The 21,798-nt window shown below is 39.7% G+C and overlaps 1 protein-coding gene across 1 annotated transcript in view; it reads right to left on the reverse strand.

Moving 5' to 3' along the window:
• Positions 1–21,798, reverse strand: part of DENND1B (DENN domain containing 1B) — a 240,237-nt gene that overhangs the window by 140,698 nt on the left and 77,741 nt on the right. The window contains exon 4 of the mRNA XM_074961176.1: positions 4,925–4,974. Coding sequence (XP_074817277.1) covers positions 4,925–4,974 — 50 coding nt within the window. The remainder of the gene's footprint in view (positions 1–4,924; positions 4,975–21,798) is intronic.

Here is a 21,798-nt window from a genome sequence, read left to right on the forward strand (position 1 = left end):
TACCTATCAGTGTCACCTCGCTACTCTTTGTGATACTTCTGGGAACGTGCTACCTGCAAGCGCATATTTACTGTACTCTCTTCTTCTGGGAGGTGCTCTGCAGAAGGATCACAAGCTGAAGGGGGGAAAAGAGATAAAGAGAAGATAGGAAGAAAGGATTAGAGGGCAGAGACAAATGAAAGGAGAGGAGATTCAAAGCAGACAGAGGACTGAGTCGTCTAGGGGTTACATATTGCAGTTTGGGACTGACTTTGATCCTTCACACCCTGGGCTACAAATACCATGAAGGCAGCCACAGGAGAGATGACACAGCTTGCATGGCACTTTAGTGACCCTCTGACCAATTAAAGGGACCTGCAGTCATGGACTCTATAGGGAGCCACAGCTGAGACTTTTTGGCTGGAGGGAGGATAACCACAATGAACAGAGGTTGATGGAGAAAATGGGGAATGTGAGGCCCCTGAAGAAACAGGAGAGACAGACAGACACAGAGACTAGCAGTTACAGGCAAAGAACACGAAGACATGGAGAAGGAGGAGAAACAGAACTGATTAGTTTAATTTGGTGAAGGAAGGAAGGAAGGAAGGAAGAAGCAAGCTGTGTTAGAGTTGTTTTGCCAAACAATACAAAAGAAATGCAGAAATACCCTGTACCCTGAATGGTAGAATCCATCTGCCCCAGACAAAAAAAGGAGAGGAGAAGGGAATCCCCATGACAAACAGAAGTGAAATTAGCCACCCATTAATGGCACCAAAGGAGCTATTACAACTATTATACAACTGAGTGTCATTTATTAAAGTATGAAATTATTTATTTACACACGAGACCTAGAACTCTTAGCGCCAACTGAGTAAACTCATAAGCACTTATATGTATGGGTTTTATTTTTTCCCTTAAAAAAAAAATCAACCACAATCATCACTAATGAAATTCAGGGTCCGAGTTAAATCACCAATAGTACAGAAATTGAAGTTAAAAAGTAAAATCCTGATATGCACTTTATACAACCGTGTCCTCCTCTGGTTTGCTTTTCAGCCTTTATTTATTGTACAGTGGCTAAATTAAGTACTGATCACAGATTTTTAGGCTCCAGTCATATTATTTACTTTTGAAAATTAGAAGGAATAACATCTTAAGTATTTACCACACTTGCCCTGCTTCTCCTAGCCTTATTTATGCGTTTATGGTTTTGGTTGTTTTTTTTTTTTTTTTAAGTTGTCATCCCAAAAGAGCATTCTATACAAAAACAAATACATTAAAAGAGACAAAGTTTATGGTATCAGAAGACCCTGGCTGTAGCAGAATTGATGCAGTTCCACCGCAAAGTGGACCACTGCAAAGATTCTGGACCACGTAACCCACCACCTTGCGCCCCAGCACTCAGAAATTTTACATAGTGAGCTGATGAAATAGCTGGGCAAGGGCGCTGGTCCCTAACTACAGTCATCCACTGGCTATTCCTCAACCCTGCAAGAGTTGGAAGTAAGAGTACCTGGGGCTACTGCAGCCTCAAGCTGCTGCAGAGTTGCCCTACTGATGCTTAGTGGCCTGATGAAGACTCTGCACCCACGCCCCTCCCTCCACACACATCTTCCCTCTAAATCTGGGGTATCCAGAAGCTGTGTACTAGATGTAGGATTTGGCCCAAAGGCAATAGTCCAGTACTTTTGAGTAACTGGATAACAACAATCTGGTGTACGCATGCAGTGCTGGATAACAGATCTGACAATGCATTCATTTTTGGCACATGACATACACAAATGAGATATTTCATGCACCTACACAAACTCCTTTTGTTATCTGCAAACTGAGCCATTTGGTTCCCAATGCTAGTGACCAAGCAAAATACCACATTCACAAACATGTTTAGAAATTCCCTAACTCCACCTATCGAGTGTGCTGAATCCGAAAGCAGCTCTAGTTCCTGCTTCTGCCTATGTGGGTGAGTGGGAGACCTTAACAACAGCCCTGTGTTTACCCTTCTGGGCTCAGGAAGGAGGTATCAGATCTTTCTGTGGGAAGCTACTGCCACTGGCTCAAAAAAGTAGTCTTCTATCACCTTCTTCCCTCAAGACTAGTATCTCTGAGGCACACTTAGTTACACTGGCCTACACAGTAAAAGTCCATGGGATGCTCTCAAAACATTAACAGTGACCTTTCTTTGAGGTGACTAGGTCAGTATGTAAAAGTTTACAATGTGGAGTTTCTGTCCAGGAAAACAACATTATATAGTAAATACAAAAATGTTGCATCAAATGAACATTAAGGTTGAAGCACGCAACCTTTTATAGGCTTTCCCAGGGTTCTCATCAAGTATCTGAGAGCCTCACACACCTTGAATAATTTATCTTCACATCACTACTAACAGGCTGACAAATATTATCACTACTTTACAAATCCCAGTCTGAGGAACAAAGAGTAAGTTCAAGATCACACAGGAAACCTGTGGCAGAGGCAGAAATAGAACCCACAATAGATCCCAGTCTATTACCTTTATCTTCCCTTTCTTGCAGGCTCTTACCTCATTTGTGACAAACCATACAACTAGTATGGTGAATAAGGCAAGACTCAGCCCAATTCACTACATAGCCTTGCCTCATTCACTGTCCAGTTTGTGCACAGAATTAGGAAGGTGTCCTGTGGAAAGATGCAATATGTGATCACACAATTAAGACTTCATCGTAACATTTAGGATGTGCAGGGTACCTTGTCATTTAAAAATTTTAACTTTAAAAATTATTAATCTACTCTTTTTATGGAATTTCCACTTTTAATACAAACAAAGAAGAAAGAATTTAATTCCATCATATCATACAAGAGAGTCACAGAACTCTCTATAATGTGCAATACGGAGAATCAACGAGACAAGAGCTCTTGCCTCAAATTATTTGTATCTTTCTATTTTATATGTACAACGGCAGGACTCCTTCAGAGCCATGCCTCCGTTCATATGCTCCTTCAAGGACTGTTTTCCAGAATGTTCTAACTATAAAGCCTGAGATTCCATTCTACTTAAAAAGAAAAGGAGTACTTGTGGCACCTTAGAGACTCCTTTTCTTTTTGCGAATACAGACTAACACGGCTGTTACTCATTCTCCTTAGTTATGCACACAAAAAAGCACACCCAATGGCACTCTGAGAGGTCACCTTTTCAATGAAAATTTTTACTAGATTTATATAATCATGCGTGTACATTGTCAGAAGAAAGTTTGGGAGTTTCTTAGTTTTATGGTTAGAATAAACCAGCATACATGCACAAAATGAACATTTTAAATCTTTATAACTTGTCCAAATTAAATCCACCAAACCAATGACTGGCACATCTATGACCTAGGGAATATGTCCCTGACAAATTTCAATTTTCCATTATCTTGTATTTGGGCACTACAGCCATTTAAAAAAAACAGTTCACATCAAAATTTCCTTAGCAAAAATAAATGCTTCTTTTCCTCACTCCTGCACAGAGCACACCTACCAAACCTCAGCCCAACACGTAAAACTTTGAGAAAACAGTAAACTGAACAAGAGCCTTTAAAATGGAAATGCTAGGTTACCTAAACTACAGACATTGGTTTGCCTGTTAATAGCTAACAATCACACACAGCAATTTGTGGAAATCATTTATTTACTGCTCCTGGCTAAGTTTTTGCCACTGGATGGCAGCAACAGAACCTCACCTGCTTCTGTCATCTCCAAAGTTGATTTCCATGCCGCACCTTCACTATTAACTTGAAACAGATGCTCATACATACTGTAAGCTCAAGAACGTAAAGGCTTTAATGCACGAATACAAAACATTATCAGCAGTGTTGCCTGAGTCATAAAACTTGTGTAAGGGATTGTGTGTTTAACCAGTTCAAAAGACAAACTCCTCAACTGAAGCGCAACATCTAAGAGGTTAGGTGACCAAGTTTACTATCACATAACATGTATTTGTAAGGTTCTATGTTGCACCTGTCTTCTCTTCCAAGCCCTTCTTCGCTCCCATATACACATTAGTTTTTACTGTCTTCTGTTTCCTAAATTGTAACATCTTTGGGGACCCTTCTCTTTGACCATCATGCAACTGATGCTAATACCATTGAGACCAGCGAGATCTGAAGGCTACTTGGGCACACATTCATTCATTGTACAAACCAAGCTTCTACCGGTAACACAATATCAACTGACTCACAGACAGACACAATGTGAATTTCCCAAACTACAAATCTACACAATTGGTTAAATTAATAATCATTAAACTCATGATCAAACATTTTGATACAGTAAAATAAATATTTGGTGCTTATAAAAAATATCTTCTACAAATATTTGAAATGAGTGGCAACTGGCATGTGGAAGCCACAATAAAATGGATATAAGGAAAGTGAACTACCATTTACAAACAAAGGTCTTGAATCTACCCTCAGAAAAATCCATTGCTGCCCATGCACATTCAGTTACCGGCACGTAATTGAAGTTCTTTTAATTCTTATATAAGATGAAACACAAACCATGGGTTATTTTTAAAACTGCAAGTGAGTTTTTATATTTCAGTATATTGCACCATTTCTTTATTGGGAGGAAATTATCTTGTATAGTTATATTACACAGATGGTGTTTACAATTGGGCTGGAGGAAGTTGGGAGCCAGGATGCAGCTCTATATCAAAAGAGAATTCTTAAAATCCTAGCAAGGGTGTATTATACTGTGATATTTTTCTACTAGTGCCTAAATACATACTTGGAGAACAAAGGAAAAAATGTTTAGTCTTTATTCTTTTCACCTCCAGGTGCAAGACTAGAGGATGCAGTGCATTTTATTTTGTTCCTATTTCTTTAAGTCTAGACTTTCAAAAAGTTATTTTCATCTTCACTAAATAGATATATAATTTAGAATACACTGAATTAAATATTTTTAAATAAATGATCACTGTACCACAAACCTTTCAACGTCAAAGGGAAAGCAGAACTTCGGCACACTTTGCAGCACCTCCTGTAAATACAGATTAAAGAAATAATGTTAGGATTTTAAAATGACATTTTATTTAAGTATTTCTGTTATACTGTTTGCTAGAAAAAACATTTTTCAGAAATATTTGGTTGCAAGAAATATAGCACACGTTCCTGGACTGAAATAATTGATTATTAAAAAGGAATTAAGTTTGTGCTTTGGCAGATTGCAAAGACAATGCCATAGAAGCCCCAGGAGGGAAAGGCCTGGCCTGAAGGGTATTAACACCCTTCACATCCCCGCTGGGATTCCCTTCAACAAGGCCATATGGATTTTACAAGAAGCACTGCACCATATGGGTAAGCCACGTCTGCTGCTACTTGTACCACAGACTAGCCACAGGGACTTCTGACAGATCCTGGCTCAAAAATACAAATGTTGTTTCAATTAAAATGCAGGCAGAGAAAAGGGAATGAAGTTGGCAGCAGAATGAATTACTGAGAGGTATAACAACTCTATATGTGTTTCATAGTCAAATGCTGAAAATGATGAAAATCTTCTGTTGGTATAAAGTAGAAATTTATGCAGTTATCCCTTCAGTAGAGCAGTAAGGCATTCACAAGCAAACCTCATTATTAATTAATTAAAAGTAAGACCATCCCTGCAGTGTTCAGATCATCATGTAATGGATACTGTGTTTCTTTTCTGGACATTTTTATTTAAGAAGCTGTTTAGTGGCAAATAAAATGTGTTAATTCAAATATAAAAATGTCCTAATGTTTTTAAGAAGTACAAGATCTCTCTCTAGAAAAATCAGAGCTAACAGATCAGCTGTCAGCAAATCTGACTAAAATGTATAACACTGATCATATAAGATCCAAAAAACGGTATTTATTTTCTTGCTTCCAGCAAACCAGCTGGGAAAACAAGTCCTGTGTGAAATGGTTAAACTTACGGGGAAGGTTGTTGATGATGAAATGTAGTTGGGTCAGTGATGTGCAGCACTTGCTTACTATACCAAACCTGCAAGCATTTATGTACATAAAGGTACCTGTATCAGTCATCCCACTAAGTGAGTGTTTGCAGGATTGAGTGTATAGGTTCCAAACTTCCAGTGCCAAGGGTCAGGATTTAGGTGCTTGACCTACAAGGTGCTGAGAACCCTCAAAACTCACTCAAGTGAAAGAATGCTGAGCACTTTGCAGGATGGGACAGCAACTCCCATATCCTGAAAGTCATGCAGTTAAATTCCTGTGCACTGCACTGAATAAGTACCTTATCTTAAGTATTTGCCTGGTTTTACACAGTGTAAAACACCCATGGAAAAATATTAATATATTAACCAGCAAGGTCTGTATATTTTAAAACTCTGTAAACATTGCATGAGTGAAATGTGTACAGCTTTTTTTCAAGGATATAGTGTGTGTCCTGGAAGACCACTACATTAGTGCACACAGTAAGAATGAAAAAGCCTATCGTCCCTGAGTTCTGGAGCAGCTTTGGGACTTTCACTCTGTGTGATAACAGAGATAAAGAATAGGATGAAAGTAATATGCTGTGTTTTGGGGAAGGATACTAACTCTCTTGATTATGGAAAATCTCTTTCTATGTAGTAGCACATATAATATTCTCCGAAGAGACTGCTGTTCAGTCTCTGTTTCCGCTGGCAGCGAGGGGCCAATGTGGAAATTGCAGGGAATAAAACTATACACACACACAAAGTAGAAAACAAGCAATAAAACAAAACCAAAAAACACAAACTAAAGAAAAAACAGTCCAAACTTGTAATATATTAATTTTCAAATAGATCATTCTTTCAGGCTCACAAAATTTTAATTTTCTTCTTTCAAAGAAATAATTTCATTTTTAAATTTGAGGTCCTCAGGTAATAAAGCTCAACAGAGGTACCTTCAACCATTTTCACTTTTAATATACATCTTAGTTTAAAACATCATTTTTGTCTTACTATCAACAATATTAATTGCTGCTTGGTGACTATAGGACTTATTTAAAATAGGGAAGGAAATGTATTTCCAATATTCATCTAAGTTTCCCATTTGAGCTTTTTAAAAAAAAAATAAATTACTGCATAAGGAAGGAAACAAAAGAAAGATATTAGCACAACATAAAAATCATCAGTACATTTTGCAACATTTTTGAGACTCAGATGAACTACAGTACTTTCCCATTGCACTGCCTCCCACCCCTCCCCCACCCTGAGCAGCACACACATACATACATACATACATACACACACACACACACAACTTCTGCAAAACACAGCCTCAGCTCGCTTCCCAACTGGCAGGAGCATCCCTCAGGGGACAAGTCTTTAAACCTCCGCACTCTTTAAAATTCAACCAGCCAGCAGGTCTATAGACTGGTGTATAAACAGTATAGACAAAAAAATCCTCTCTCAGCTTATGTCAGTGACAAAGCAGCTCAGCAGTTGACTGCTTCTCCCCTGACAGTGTAAGCTGGGTTTACACAGATCAATAGCTGGAAGTCCTACCTAGCTTCCAGGGCTCAGTTTTCTCCCTTAATTACAGGTGCTATTCAGATTTTAAAGAAGTGGGAAAATAAGATGCATCTAAGATGCTTTCTAGGTGTCTTCTAAACACTGTTGGGGTGTATTAATTGTAAATAATCATGTTATACATGTATTCATACATATTAAGTATTAAAACATATTTAAAATTGACACTTATTGTACAGTGACCCTTTCTCCTGAATGAAACTTGAATTCAGTTTTCTAATCGATCTTCATTTCCACGGCCTGCACCTAAGACATACCTGCTTATTGGACAGAAAGATGTGTACTCATTAGAAAAAGAGCACTACACTAATTTATATCCCTTTTATTTTAAAGGTTTAATAAAAATATTTATTCTTCTCTGATGAAAAAGTAACATGAATCTTCAAACACAAGAAATATCCTTAATTCTAGCTTCTAGTGGATTATTTTCATTTATGGAACCTGTAATGTTAGATTTGGGTGCTTCCAGAAGTGTATATACTGTTTAACGTGGGAAATAAAATTATTTTGCAACGTATTAGCTAATACTAAAAGCAGTAACATTGTTGCCTTTAAAAATAGGAAGTTTTGTTTATATTTGCGTAAACAAATTAACTTTGTTTGTTAAAACAGGCAACTACCCCACTCTTTAGAAAACTTTCTGTATATACATATAAACATTAACAAAACCATTAGAGTAGTTATGCAAGCTTCAAAAATCCCTCAACTACAAAAAGGGTAGATTTATTTTCCTGAAATATCACACTCTGTGGGCGAAAGCCCAGTCCCCTGTGCAAAGCCCAAGTAGAAGGGGAATGGAAGTCACTTTCTCATTCCAGAGGCAGGGCATGAAGCATCTCAGCATAGTCTATTTATTTACATAATGTTGTAGCAGATATTGCACCTCCCATGGGGATTACAGTCCAGTAGTTTCTGGCAGTTTGCAATTTCACTGACCACACCTTACCATTCCTCCAGCTTTCCCACAAACAGAGATCTCTTCTGTGGAGAAAGCCACTGCAGGCACCTGAAATTTAAGAATGATTTTCTTTTTCTTGCTTAACTGTACATCTATCTATCTGGGATATTATTATATGGCATCCATCACCATGGTATATGCATCATCCAAAGCAAGTAGAGCTGAGGAATATAAGAATGATGTTTAATGTACAGGTGATGATGACCATCTGTTGTAGGAAAATCTCCTGCCAACTCACAGCATTGCCTTTGGAAAATATTACTGTTCTGCCCTTTCAGTTAGACGACTGGCATGACATTCATTACTAAGGTTCTGTGACCTCTGTGATTTCTGCAGCAGCTGGTGCAGCAGCAGCAGTTTGGGTGTGGGAGGGCGCTCAGGGCTGGTGCAGGGGGTTGAGGTACGGGGCAGCGGCTAGCTTGGGGGGCTCCCCGAAACCGGCTGGCATATCCCTGCACCTCCTAGTGGAGGGACCAGGAGGCTCTGCGTGATGCTCCTTCCTGCAGGCATTACCCCTGCAGCTCTCATTGGCTGCGGTTCCCGGCCAATGGAAGCTGTGAAGCTGGCGCTCGTGGCGGGGGCAGTGCCTGGAGCCCCCCAGCCCTCCCGCCCGCTAGGAGCTGTAGGAACATGCCAGCCACTTCTGAGGAGCTCCCAGCCCTGCCAACCCTCCCCATCCAGCACCAGCGGGGGTCCCGGGCCATGCACCACCTCTGCCCGTGTCCCCCCCTCATGCCCCCCACCAGCATCAACGAAGCTCCTGGGCTGTGCGCCGCTGCCCGCCTCCCCCCAGCACCCGCGGCGCCCCCGGACTGCCCTCCCAGAGCATCTGCAGCCCTCCAGCCCAAGTTTTAGTTAGGGGTATATAGTACAAGTCATGTTTACTGCTCGTGACCTGTCCACCACTTTTACTAAAAATACCCGTGACTAAAATGTAGCCTTATTCATTACTAGCTAGGAAGGAAAAGGCTGGAATTTTAATAATGGAAGTCATCAGCAAAGAGAAGAGGATCTTCATTAACTTACACAAATCAATACTCAGAAATGCAAAATCCTACTTTAATTAATCTTCGTTTTGTGCAAAAACAATCATCAAGAGTAGATCAATCAGATTTTCTCTTGGTCAGACACTAAAAGTACTAAAACTCTTCCCAACCAGACCACCACAAATGGCTAAAAATATAGGGTGAAATCCTGGCCTTATTTAAGTCAATGGCAAGACTCCTATGGACTTCAACAGAGCCAGGATTTCACTCATAATGTCTATACAATACATTTTCATAAAGGTTTTGTAGGATATATTCTTTGCTCACCCAATGTTATCCTAAAAAGCAGATTTATAATCCACTATCAACAAAGAAGTTCAAATTGTGTCATATTCAGAAAGCTGGAGTCTGAAATGCATAATGGAATTTTGATAGTTGATTTACCAACTTAAAGGAGAGACTATTACATTAAACAATAAAGCATGTATAACAAACAGAAAGGTGTGCATACTGATGGGAAAGGTAACTTGGAAATGTACAAATTTATATTTTTCTTTAAACAAAAAACACTGGCACCTAACTATAAGTGAATGGAGACTAAGGTGTTGTCTACATGGGAAAGTTATACCAATGTAGCTTAGGTGTGAATTTAAACCAATATAGTTATACCAGCAAAACCCACTATTTAAACACTCTCATTCCAATATAAGAGTGCCTTTTTCCAGCTTAGTTTATGACACTTTGGAAGGAGTTTAACTACACCAGTAGACAAAATTTTCCCACACAGACAAGGCCTAATACTACACCAAATTTGAGTGTGGAGAACTTGCTAGAATTCTTTGTACTTGATTCTTTAAAACTATAGTAAACATGTTACTTGGTACAGCACACTGTTTGAACTGAGTAACTTTTAAAATGTCTTGGGTGGGGATCTGCAGGTATACCATCAGAGAAATTTATTTATTTTTCTTTTTATAATATATGCTGCCAGTATGCACTATCTGGTGTATTTTAATGGGATGGATGAGGGTTGGGGGCATGGACGACTGGCTTTTTCGAAGCACCTCTATCTCTCCTAGCAGGGATGCTCTATGTATCCAGAACTGAACTTTATCAGAGGCAGGAAAATCCAATTTCCCATTCAATTCAAACATTTTTTTTCTTTTTAAGAAAAGGAACAGTACCATTCCAACTGGTTCTGTGTAGGATCCACAACACAAGACTGGGCCTTAAGAAAACAAGCAGACCCTCAACGAGGTGACCACCCTAATTATAAGCAAAGGAATAGAAAAGAGAATGTGTCCCTTTAGGAAAAAGGGATTAATCCTACACCAAGAGACAGGTACATTAGGTCCACTCCAGAAACATTTCAGAATTGCCCAGGGGAGAGGGGGGAAATATTTTTTTTAAAAAGTAGCAACCATGACAACACCAATTATTTAACTACAGAACTGAGATGAGATAGCAAACAATATTCATATAACAGGTGCTCAAAATAACTAACCATCTCCATAAACTTGCAGAGAGACAGGACATCTGCTAGGGAAATATTATCACATATAGGAGCATAAATAAAAATCACTAACTTAGAAGTGACAGGTTTACACATCTTCTTTCCTCACTACCCCCTCACTTATTCTATTTTGTTATTTCCTTTTTCTTTCTCACCATGTTATTTTTCCTTTTCTCATTTCTGCCTAAGGCTTTTTTCCCCCTCAGTCTTTTTTTTTTTAAACTCTCTTTCATTTTCCTGTACCTCCTTTTCTCTTTTTTGAAAGAAAGCAACTCCTCTTCTCTCAATCGTTTACCTCTTACACATCCACCCCATTCTATTTTGTACATCCTTGCTTTTTCCCATGTTGCTGAATACAGCTGCTGCTGTTTAGGTCCTGCTCTTTATTCTCTCCTGTATTCCAGTACATCTCACCTATTTCTCTCTCAACTCTTCCTTTCTTCCTCCTTGCACTCCCTGTTTCTCTCTTTCTCCACTGTAAAATGCACTGTTTGGGTGTCATCCTGGTAGTGTTTCCTTTGGTCTTCCTGCCCCGAGCTCTTTCCCCTCTTGGAACTCCCTCATGTTTCTTCCCCTCCAACTCTCAGCTTTCTCCTTTCTTGGGACCCACCCAGCTGTATTCCAACCTTTCCCCTCTCCACAGCAATTCCTTTCTTCAGAGTTCCTACCATTTTTTTATTCCTCCTTTGTCCATTAAAAAAGCCACACTAAAGGCTGTTATTATGCTGAGCACCTAGGCTTGATCCAGTGACATCAGTGAAATTATTCAGATGCTTAAAGTTAAGCACATGCTTAAGTTCTTTGCTGGATCAAGGCCAAACTTCTCACGTTTGAGTCCTTCACCATTAAGCCCCTAGGAGCGTGAAACCCTGATACTGTCACATAAGATGGCCAATGCAAAGCCAGGCAGCTCAGTCCTCTCTCTGATCTTCCTCTGCTGGCTTCTCGGTCACCCCCTCTGTATGAGACACACACAGAGGAGCATGAACCTAACAGAAGGAGAGCAGAGAAGAGGGAATCATAAAATTATCCCCTAGCAGTGGAAAGATGAAGAAAGAGAGCTATTTAGCCCAGCCTGACAATTCCTGCATGCAAGAGAAATGCACTGGTCAGACCACTGCATTGTTCTATGGAAGCAGGATAGATAGCGACACTGTTAATAGTACAGAGATAAGGTCTCAGTACACCTTATCAGGTAATACCCAGGAAAAAAAGTTGTTAAATGTCAAAGACATTATCATTTACTTCTGCTAAAAATATCAGAACATTAAAAAATCCAAATTAAATCCATGAAAGCCAGGAAATTCCAGACTTTAGATTACATTTATGGAAAAACCAAAAGGTCTGAAATCTGGAAATTCAGAGTTAGGGTTCCACATCCTGGCTCCTCTCTTTGCTTTGCAGAGCATTGGGGCACAGCCTAGTCAGGAAAGCAGCAGGAAGGAGGAGTCCCAGCTGCCTAGCCAAAAGGAAGACAACAGCCTTGAGTGACACAGAGGATGCCACAGAAGAAAGCTGTCAGTACAGAGGTGGGCCTCGGGAGCCAAAAATCAACCACCACTAACCTGCCACTGAACATACAAAGAGCAGCTGCACCACTGTCCAGAAGTAATAGTGTACCAAGTTTACTCCAAAAGCTCATACATTTTAAGATTTTTTTTTTAAATGTCATTCTTTGGATGGATTGTTTAATATATTAAAAAAAACAGAAAAAGGGAAACAAACTTTTGCTCAGACTTTCAAATGATTTGATTTGCATTTTTAAGTTTGGTACAATGCTACCAAACACAGAATGATTCATAACATTGTCCTTTAACAATTATCTGTGTGAATCTCGGCAAAAGATACATGAAAAAAACTAAGTGATTGCTTTTTCTACAAATCCAACCCTAAAAAGGGATAATTTTACCTCAAAAGGAAATGCTTTTATTGAAATAGTAATTTATTTTAAAAACAAAAAAAGAACAAGAACAGCCCACTGAAATTTTGAGAAAAATAAAAATAACCTAATCACTCTTGCCATACCGCCAAATTGTGAGCCTCAGAAAAATCTCAGTTTTTACATGACCAGTAGAGATTTGTTAGACTCTGGAAGCTAAATTCCACAAAGACTCCATCTACACTGAGTATGTTCCAGCCCAGGCTGCAAGGGCGGAACTGCACTTGCCCTACAATTGCTCCTCCCAGCGGTCAGGAGCCACTGTGGTACCAGGCACAAGATATTAAAGCAAAGTGACCATCTCTCCTGAGCTCTCAATGCTCTCCCTATTGGGACCGGAATCATGGAGGAAACAGAAGGAATTAACAGACTAGAATGCAGGGTGGATAAAAATCAAAGATTTTTTTAAAAAATGGATTTTTATTTAAATCGGATTTTTTTGATAAAATGCTTTTTGAGGAAAAAACCTATTGAAAGATGGTTTTAATTAAGATACTTTATAGCTCAAAGATATCTCATCATGGAATAGGGATTATATATTCTAATTCTATAGTATGAGACAATATATTCTTGTAATGTTTAAGAAAATTTTGTAAATGAGTTCCAATAGTTCATGGATTAGGGACCCAATCTTATGGGGTTCCAGGGGCTTCTGTATAGATTATTTAGGTTAATCTTTCCATTTACCCAATGGGACTCAGTGCTCAGTCTGGAAGATGCCATCAGAAATGCTTAGTTTTGCAGTTCTCAAACTGTGGATTTGTGTCTCCAGAGATAACATGCTTGTTAACAGCAAAAATGTTTTAAATAAATAAATATATAGAGAGAGGTGAGAAATAACAGACCTCAACGCTATTGTCCCGCTGCAAAATTGTGTACACAAAGTCAATCCCTTACCTCTCTCTAAAAGTGCAAAGTTTCAAAAAGTTCAATGAACAGAAGATTGTTGGGGGCAGAATAGATCTGAACAAGGAGAAGAAGTCTGCAGATAAATGCGAGAAGGGAGGGACAGGCAGTAGAAACAAAAGTGAAACTGTTTGAGCAGCATATTCCAGAAGTCTTGAGGTCCTTCTGAGTGTAGCCTTCATTGATTTGAGGTCTACCATACCATTCTCTCACTAGAAGGGAAAACTTATAATGGCAGCAGGCCATAAGAGAGACCCAGTTTGGGAATAAGAACCATTCAAGAAATATATGTTTGCTGATGATGTTTTAAAGCAGGGGTGGGCAAACGTTTTGGCCCAAGGGCCATATTGGGGTGCAAAACTATATGGAGGGCTGGGTAGGGAAGGCTGTGCCTCTCCAAACAGCCTGGCCCCCGCCCCCATCCGACCCTTCCCACTTCCTGCCCCCCTCAGGACCCCCACCCATCCAACCCCCCCCCTTGTCCCCTGACCGCCCCCTCCTGGGACCCCCGCCCCTAACCAACCCGCCCTGTTCCCTATCCCCTGTCCCCCCAAGAACCTCTGCCCTATCCAACCAGCCCCTGCTCCCTTTCCCCTGACTGCCCCCCGGAACCCCCAGCCCCTTACCCAACCCCCCAGCTCCAGCCCCCTTACCATGCCACTCAGAGCTGCATGTCTGGCACCTGCGCCACCCAGCCGGAGCCAGACATGCTGCTGCGCTGCCCTGCATGAGCACACAGCCCCGCCGCCCAGAGCGCTGCCCGCACAGTGGCGGGACAGCAAGGGAGGGGCCGGGGGCTAGCCTCCCCAGACGGGAGCTCAGGGGCCGGGCAGGATGGGTTTTTTAGGAATTTTTTTGGTTTTTTAGGAATTTGGTTTTTTTCCACTTTTTCTTTTAATAGACCTGGTAAATTACATATAAAAAACTACATTAAAAGAATGTTAAGGTTGCAGAGTCAAGCACTCAAAATTTAGGTAATGCTAGAATTAAGGCTGCCTGTGCGACTGCCACCTGATTTTATTAACACTTCATAGCACTTTATTTGTTCAGAGCACAATCATCAGGGCTAGAAACTTACTCTTCTTAAACTCTGGAATTCTCATGTAATCAACTGAGTCAAGCAGCTGGGGCTTTGAGAAAAAAAAAGCTCCAAATACCATGGAACTCATGATAAAACCATGAGAGTCAGCAACACTGCATTCCACAAAGGACTTCTCCATGAGAGCATGTTCAGACAGAGTTAAATAACTGTTTTAACTATTGGTGAACAAACATGAGTATGATAAAGACCACTGGGTTACTGCAGGGCTAGTATAGTAAAGTCTGAAGTCTGTCTCTTACATCATGCATCCACAAGCAACTTCTACTGATGTTTTTTTTTCTTGATTCTGGCTTGTGAGATTCTTATTCCCTGAGCAATATGGGAGGTCTGGGGATTGTCAGGGGGGGAAAGGGAGTACTCCCTTCTATCAAATGCCACTTGTATAGATTATTATGTAGACAATAATTATCTTTTAAGATAGAAAATTTCCATGTTGCTTGCTAGTTCATAAATACTCTGGGCTCTCCACTTGCTAAAAGATAATAAACATTCCTCTATTATCATCCAGTAAACGAAAAGGGGTGTCTTCACCAGTATACAGCTTCAATGACAGCATCTCTGGCTTTATTCACAAACTGATCTGAAAAGTAGTTGAAACTAAAGATAAAAAGGTAATTATTGTCTGCAGAATGTTTCATGAAGTAAAACATAACTAACATGTAGTTACAATCCTTTCACCATTCTCCACAAGCAGAGAGGGTACTAATATACCACATCACATAAGTCTAGTCAAAATGTCCCACTGTTGCTAATACTGATATAGCTCCATTCTAGTATAGATAGCCACACACATTTTAAGCATTGTCTCATCTAATCTGTCTTAGAGCAGACATAATTGACGTGATCGACCCTTCTATAAGGCCCCAGTGTCCAGACTACCGGGGTGTGATTTGCAGAGCGCGCTAAAGTGTTGGGCTCTAACTGTCCCATGTAGACACTACTGGCAGGAACTAAAAGGTACCTTGTTCTCATTATCACACAGGACTACAGTAACGCAAACTAGGTATCTTTTTGTTTGCCCCAGCAGGATCTACATGGGGCAGTTAGAGTACCACACTTTAGAGCGCTCTACAAATCACACTGAACTGGACTGCAGCATTGCATACACAAGCCTCGAGGTTCCCAGAGCTGAGACTAGTAGAGCTTAACCAGCATTAACGGAGTAGGATTTTTTGCAAAGCTCTCCTTTGCCTCTTCAGTGGTGTATATATAATGAATACACATAGAAGAGCACAAAGTTCAATTAATTAGTTCCTATATGAGTATTGGTTTACATTGGTAATGTTTGTAATCTCATTTACAAGATTTCAAGTTAGTGGCTCAGAGTAAGTATCCACAAATCTTATTACCTTCTTTAAATATTCAGAACTCCATCTTAAAGCAGTGGTTTCACTTTGAAAAGTGATTGTAAGAATAGCATCAAGGGATTCCACACTTATGAACCCACAATGACTTTCAGGTCAAAACTGCTCAGGTTTACAAGTACAAAGACTTCTTATCCCCTCATCCTGACATCAGAAATTCAGGCTGGGTTCTTTCAGGGCCCAAATGATGGTGGTGATGATAAAGAATCTTTCTTAACTATTCTGTTTATGGTGCAAAAGAAACAACAGAATCCAGCCAACTCTCCCATATCTGTATTGGTTCTGCAAAGAGTACACACAGTAAACACTTATATTAGCCAGTAAAGGAGATATTACTTTGAATACGCTCAAAAAACAGGTCAGTAATAATGTGCCAATTTCACAGAGTCACTTTTCAGAGTACAACTGAACTACAAAGTAAAAGTATACTATGTTCAGTACAGATCACCTGCAAAAAAAACTGAGCCACATCAGTATTTTTTTTTTACCAGTGTTAAATCAAGATGTAGAAAACAGCCAGAGTTTTAGTAGTAACTAATCACTATACATTTTAATAAGCTACTGTAGAAGGTACATTTTTGAAATAAGATCAGAATCTAACATTTAAAGTATTGTTTTCATTACTTTATATATTTGAAACCACTATTTTAAATAACCCCAAACATGTTTATTTTTCTTTGTCTCAAGTTAAATGATAAATTTGAATTTTAGTTTTTACTTGTTAATGAGTCCTAGTCTCACTTCCTAGTGAATAGTAATATATAGTAGTGAGAGTCAAAAATGGATCATACCCCCGCTATGTCTGGTTATTGTCCCATAAAAGGGCCTAATACTAAAAACAGCAGAGCACCTGCAATTCCCATTGAAGGAAAGAGCTGAAAGGACACATCATTATTCAGGATTAGGTCGAAAATAAAAAATCAAGCGAAAAAGAAGAAGGGGACTCCCTGGGGTGGAAGGTACAGGATTGCAAAACTTATTTTCTTTGCAAATCAGACACTGTTTCCCCCCCCTGTAAATAGTATTTCTCCAATGGAGTACCTCAAGAGCACTGAGCGTTTTGGCTATGCAACCAATGAAACAGATTTTTGACAACCAATGCAAGTTGTTTCAAGGCTCCTGTCAAGCATCACCAGCACAAAGGCCATAGTGCTTAACATAACATGCATGTTATTACAGGCAGATAGATGAGACAGATCTGGTCACAATGAAATTATAATAGTTAAAAAATAAGGAAGTTTCCCTTAAGTTTTAAAGGAAATTAACTTTTATCCAGGAACATTTCAGAAGCAGAACAAGAGCAAACAAACAACATTACTAATGTAACACACAAAATTAGAATAGCAGCTATGGGTGGAGGATTCTAATTACTTTTTACAGACAATGTAGGTCATGCATAATTTTATTATGGCATAGCATAATTAGAATCATACAACTTAATTAGAATCACTAACTGGGGAGAACCAGTGTTCTTCAATGCAAAATACTGCTATCATAGTTGAAGTTGAAAAAAGGGCAAAAGAGATTAAATGAAGATGAGAGGACCACCAAGTGGGAATGGGAAGCAAATGGGGAAAGACATTTCACGAGCATAGCTCAAAACCTGTTACACTTTGCCCTAGTGGTAGCAAAAGAAATTAGATGACCTTACTCTCTCACTGCCCACCCCAGAAAAGTAGAATAGTAGAGAGACAACTATGCATCCAAGTGATGCAGAGTATTCCATTCAATGTCAAATATCCAGGGAGGCGGAGCTAATTGGAACACACACACACACACACACACACACACACACACACACACACACACACACCCCCAGTGGATTGCCTGAAGCGGAGGGAGACAGAATCACCAGTGGAGGGACAAAATATGTCAATACAATGAAGGCTAAAATGGAAAGAATGACCTGAAAAGGGAGGGAAGACAGTGTAGCGGAAGAGTAGAATGAAGGGAAAAGTAAGCAGTAAACTGGAATGGAGTGAGAGCAATAGAAGTCTATTAAGAATGACACCAGGTAACTATTTTCGGCATTCTTGCTCAAAATGATGATCTAAAAGATTCATCATCACTGATCCAACACCTGACCATGGACTACATTTTTCCCCCTTTGGTTTGCACATTACTGAGGATTATAGGGATAGGTCAAACCACTAACATAATTAAATTTTGAAGGCTGTATCTGAAGGACTGTCAAATATTAAGCTAATACTGTACTTACTTGAACACACACAGAAGAGAACATTTTTACTAAATGTAGTCCCTAATATTACAGCTGTATGATAAAGAAGTGGCTAACATATGCATACAGTCTAGTAAAATGCACACAGTCTATTAAAATGCACATAATTTATTTGACTCAAAATGAAAACATAACTAACAAGTAATTCCATTCATCTGGCCCTTTTTCACCCAGCCTTAAGATATACAAATGCATATCTTTTCACCAGAAACAGCAGCTGGGAATGAAAAGGAAGGCATTCAAATGATCATTTTCACATCATATTCCATCGTCTTTTCACCAGCTTCTCCTCCGTCTTTCTTTGAGCCCCATTCTATTACAAGAGAGCTGCTTTTTAAATCAATTCATATTTCCATAATCCACACTGCTGTTTCTCCCTCTTCTCCCCAGGGTGGACTAACCCCTACATCCAGAACTATGGCTTACAACTGTCATTAAGACCTATAACAATAACAAGATAACAAAAGAGCTGGTAGAGATGAGGCTAGCTGGTACCATATGCTGATCAAGTTCAGCATTTTTAACTCATGAAAAAGCTCTATAAAACAAAACCATCACAATCCTAACAATAAGTATACTTGCAGTTGCCACCTGTCCCCAAAAGTGCAGGAAAGTCCTGATTTTGAACATCAGTGCTGCATTCACTTTGTTAAAAATGGTGCACCCATATAATTGATTTATTGTGTGTTTTGGGGTGAAAGAAAGGATAAAAGACATTGCTTAGATTGCATCTTGGAACATTTTAAATCCTGAATGTTATGGGAGTCTTTAGTGACCTCCACTGCTTTTAAAACATTTAAACAAATAATTGTCCTAAAGCAAGTTTTCCAAAGCAAAGTGGAAACCTTCTGTTCAAACAACTCAGAGTAGCAACTCACATTTATAAAATGGCTAAAAATAACTGTTGTTTGCGCATGAAACAATTTGCAATTTGCGCATGAAAGAAAAATAAAAGCATTCCTTACTTACACACACAGAGTTTCTTAATTATTTTTTCCTTAAGTCCTTTTGACTTAACAAATATTAGATGCTTTTCAGCCATAAAGGAAGTTAAAGAGCCAGCAATTCATAGGAAATTATCCACCTTAACCTCAGCAGGGTTTAGCTAGCAGGCAGAACATTGCTATTGTCTGAGTTAGACCAAGAATTTTCCTGGATGTCACTTAAGGCTATAAGTTAGAACATAAGAATGGCCATACTGGGTCAGATCAAAGGTCCATATAGCCCAGTATCCTGACTTCCGACAGTGGCCAATGCCAGGTGCACCAGAGGGAATGAACAGAAAGGTAATCACCAAGTGATCCATCCTCTGTAGCCCATTCCCAGCTTCTGGCAAACAGAGGCTAGGGACACCATCCCGGTCCATCCTGGCTAATAGCCATTGATGGACCTATCCTCCATGAACTTATCTAGTTCTTTTTAAAATCCTGTCATAGTCTTGGCCTTCACAACATCCTCTCGCAAGGAGTTCCACAGGCTGACCGTGTGTTGTGTGAAGAAATACTTCCTTTTGTTTGTTTTAAACCTGCTGCCTATTAATTTCATTTGGTGACCCATAGTTCTTGTGTTATGAAAAGGCGTAAATAACACTTCCTTATTTACTTTCTCCACACCAGTCATGATTCTCCCCAGGGTGGACTAACACTTACATCCAGTACTATGGCTTACAACTGTCATTAAGACCTATAACAATAACAAAAGAGCTGGTAGAAATGAGGCTAGCTGGTACTATATGCTGATCAAGTTCAGCAAGTTCCTAAATTTCCCTAAACAATGCAGTGACAGTACCATTTAAATAAAAGAATACTTTCAAGGTTAAGCAGAGACCCATGTTTGACACATTCAGGGTACGTCTACACAGCAAAGAAAAATCCACAGCTGACCCGTGCTAGCCAACTCGGACTCACAGGGCTCATGCTGCAGGCCTGTTTCATTGCTGTGTTTGGGCTTGAACCAGAGCTTTGTTACCCTCACACCCTGCAGGGCCCCAGAGCCCAGGCTCCAATCCAAGCCCAGAAGTCTACACAGCAATTAAACAGCCCCACAGCCTGGGCCCCGCGAGTCCAAGTCGGCTGGCATGGGCCAACTGTGGGTTTTTCTTTGCTGTGTAGACATACCCTTAATCTCAAATCAATAAACACAAATATTCTCCAGATAACAAAAACACCATCAACTCACCAGCATAAGAGCAGCACCAATATCTTAAATTCCCCTTTCAGATTGGTTGACCAAAGTAACAAAACCAAAGATTTGTTGCATCCCTGAAGCAAACACCCTTGTATTTCCCATGAGCATGTGAAAGGAGCATTTAATGCCCCATCAGTGCAGAAGAACGAACCTATCAAGAAGGGAAGAAAGATGGTGAGATGCAGCTCCTCATATCATCGCTGCAGCCTTGATAGAAGTAAAAACTACCTGATATCCTGGGCTTGTATTGGTCTCACAGGTGAGGAGCTGGGATTTCAAGCCTATTACAGCTGTCTTTTATAAATTATTGTTTTCAGTGTTCTTGTAGGAGTGTTGGTCGCAGGATATTAGAGAGACAAGGTGGGTGCAGTAAAATCTTTTATCTTTTATCTGATGGTGAAAGAAACAAGCTTTCAAGCTTATACAGACCTGAAGAAGAGCTCAGTGTAAGCTCAAAAACTTGTCTCTTTCACCAACAGAAATTGACCCAATAAAAGATAGTACCTCACCCACCCTGCCTCCCTTTTATACTTCATTGAATTTCATATGACTCAATGTTCATTGTCCAGAACACAAGATTGTCTTCTGAAAACCAAATCCAGCTTTTTATAGCTCTTGTACTTTTATAGAGCTTGTATTATTATTTAAGTAAGAAAACAATATTTTCTCCTCCACATTGCTCTGGTCTCTATTACTGCTGACTTCACTGATACTTCCAGACACCAAGCACTCGATGCAAGATGCAGAGCAATCTGGCTGTGATCCAGCAGCACACTTAAGCATGTGCTCAATTTTCAACACAAATGTCATCCCATTAACCTCAGTGGAACTACTCACATGTCCAAAAGTTAAGCATGAGTTTAAGTGCTTTGCTGGATCAGGGTCAGAATGTTCAGCACTTGGTAGGATCGAACCATGAGAGCAGACATCTGTTATACCACAGAAATCAGACCTTGTCTAAATGGTTCACAACTGGAAAGGATGTTAGGACACCTAAGAAATGGGACAGTCAATAACCAGGGACTATTAGAATTCCTTTATGTAAATCAGTTGTGCAGCCTCATATAGAATAGAGTGCATATTACTGGTCACCCCATCTCAAAAAAGATATTAGAATTAGAGAGGTTTTTGTGAAT

The sequence above is a fragment of the Natator depressus genome, chromosome 8 (assembly GCF_965152275.1).
Source record: "Natator depressus isolate rNatDep1 chromosome 8, rNatDep2.hap1, whole genome shotgun sequence".
NCBI classification, from domain to species: Eukaryota; Metazoa; Chordata; order Testudines; family Cheloniidae; genus Natator; species Natator depressus.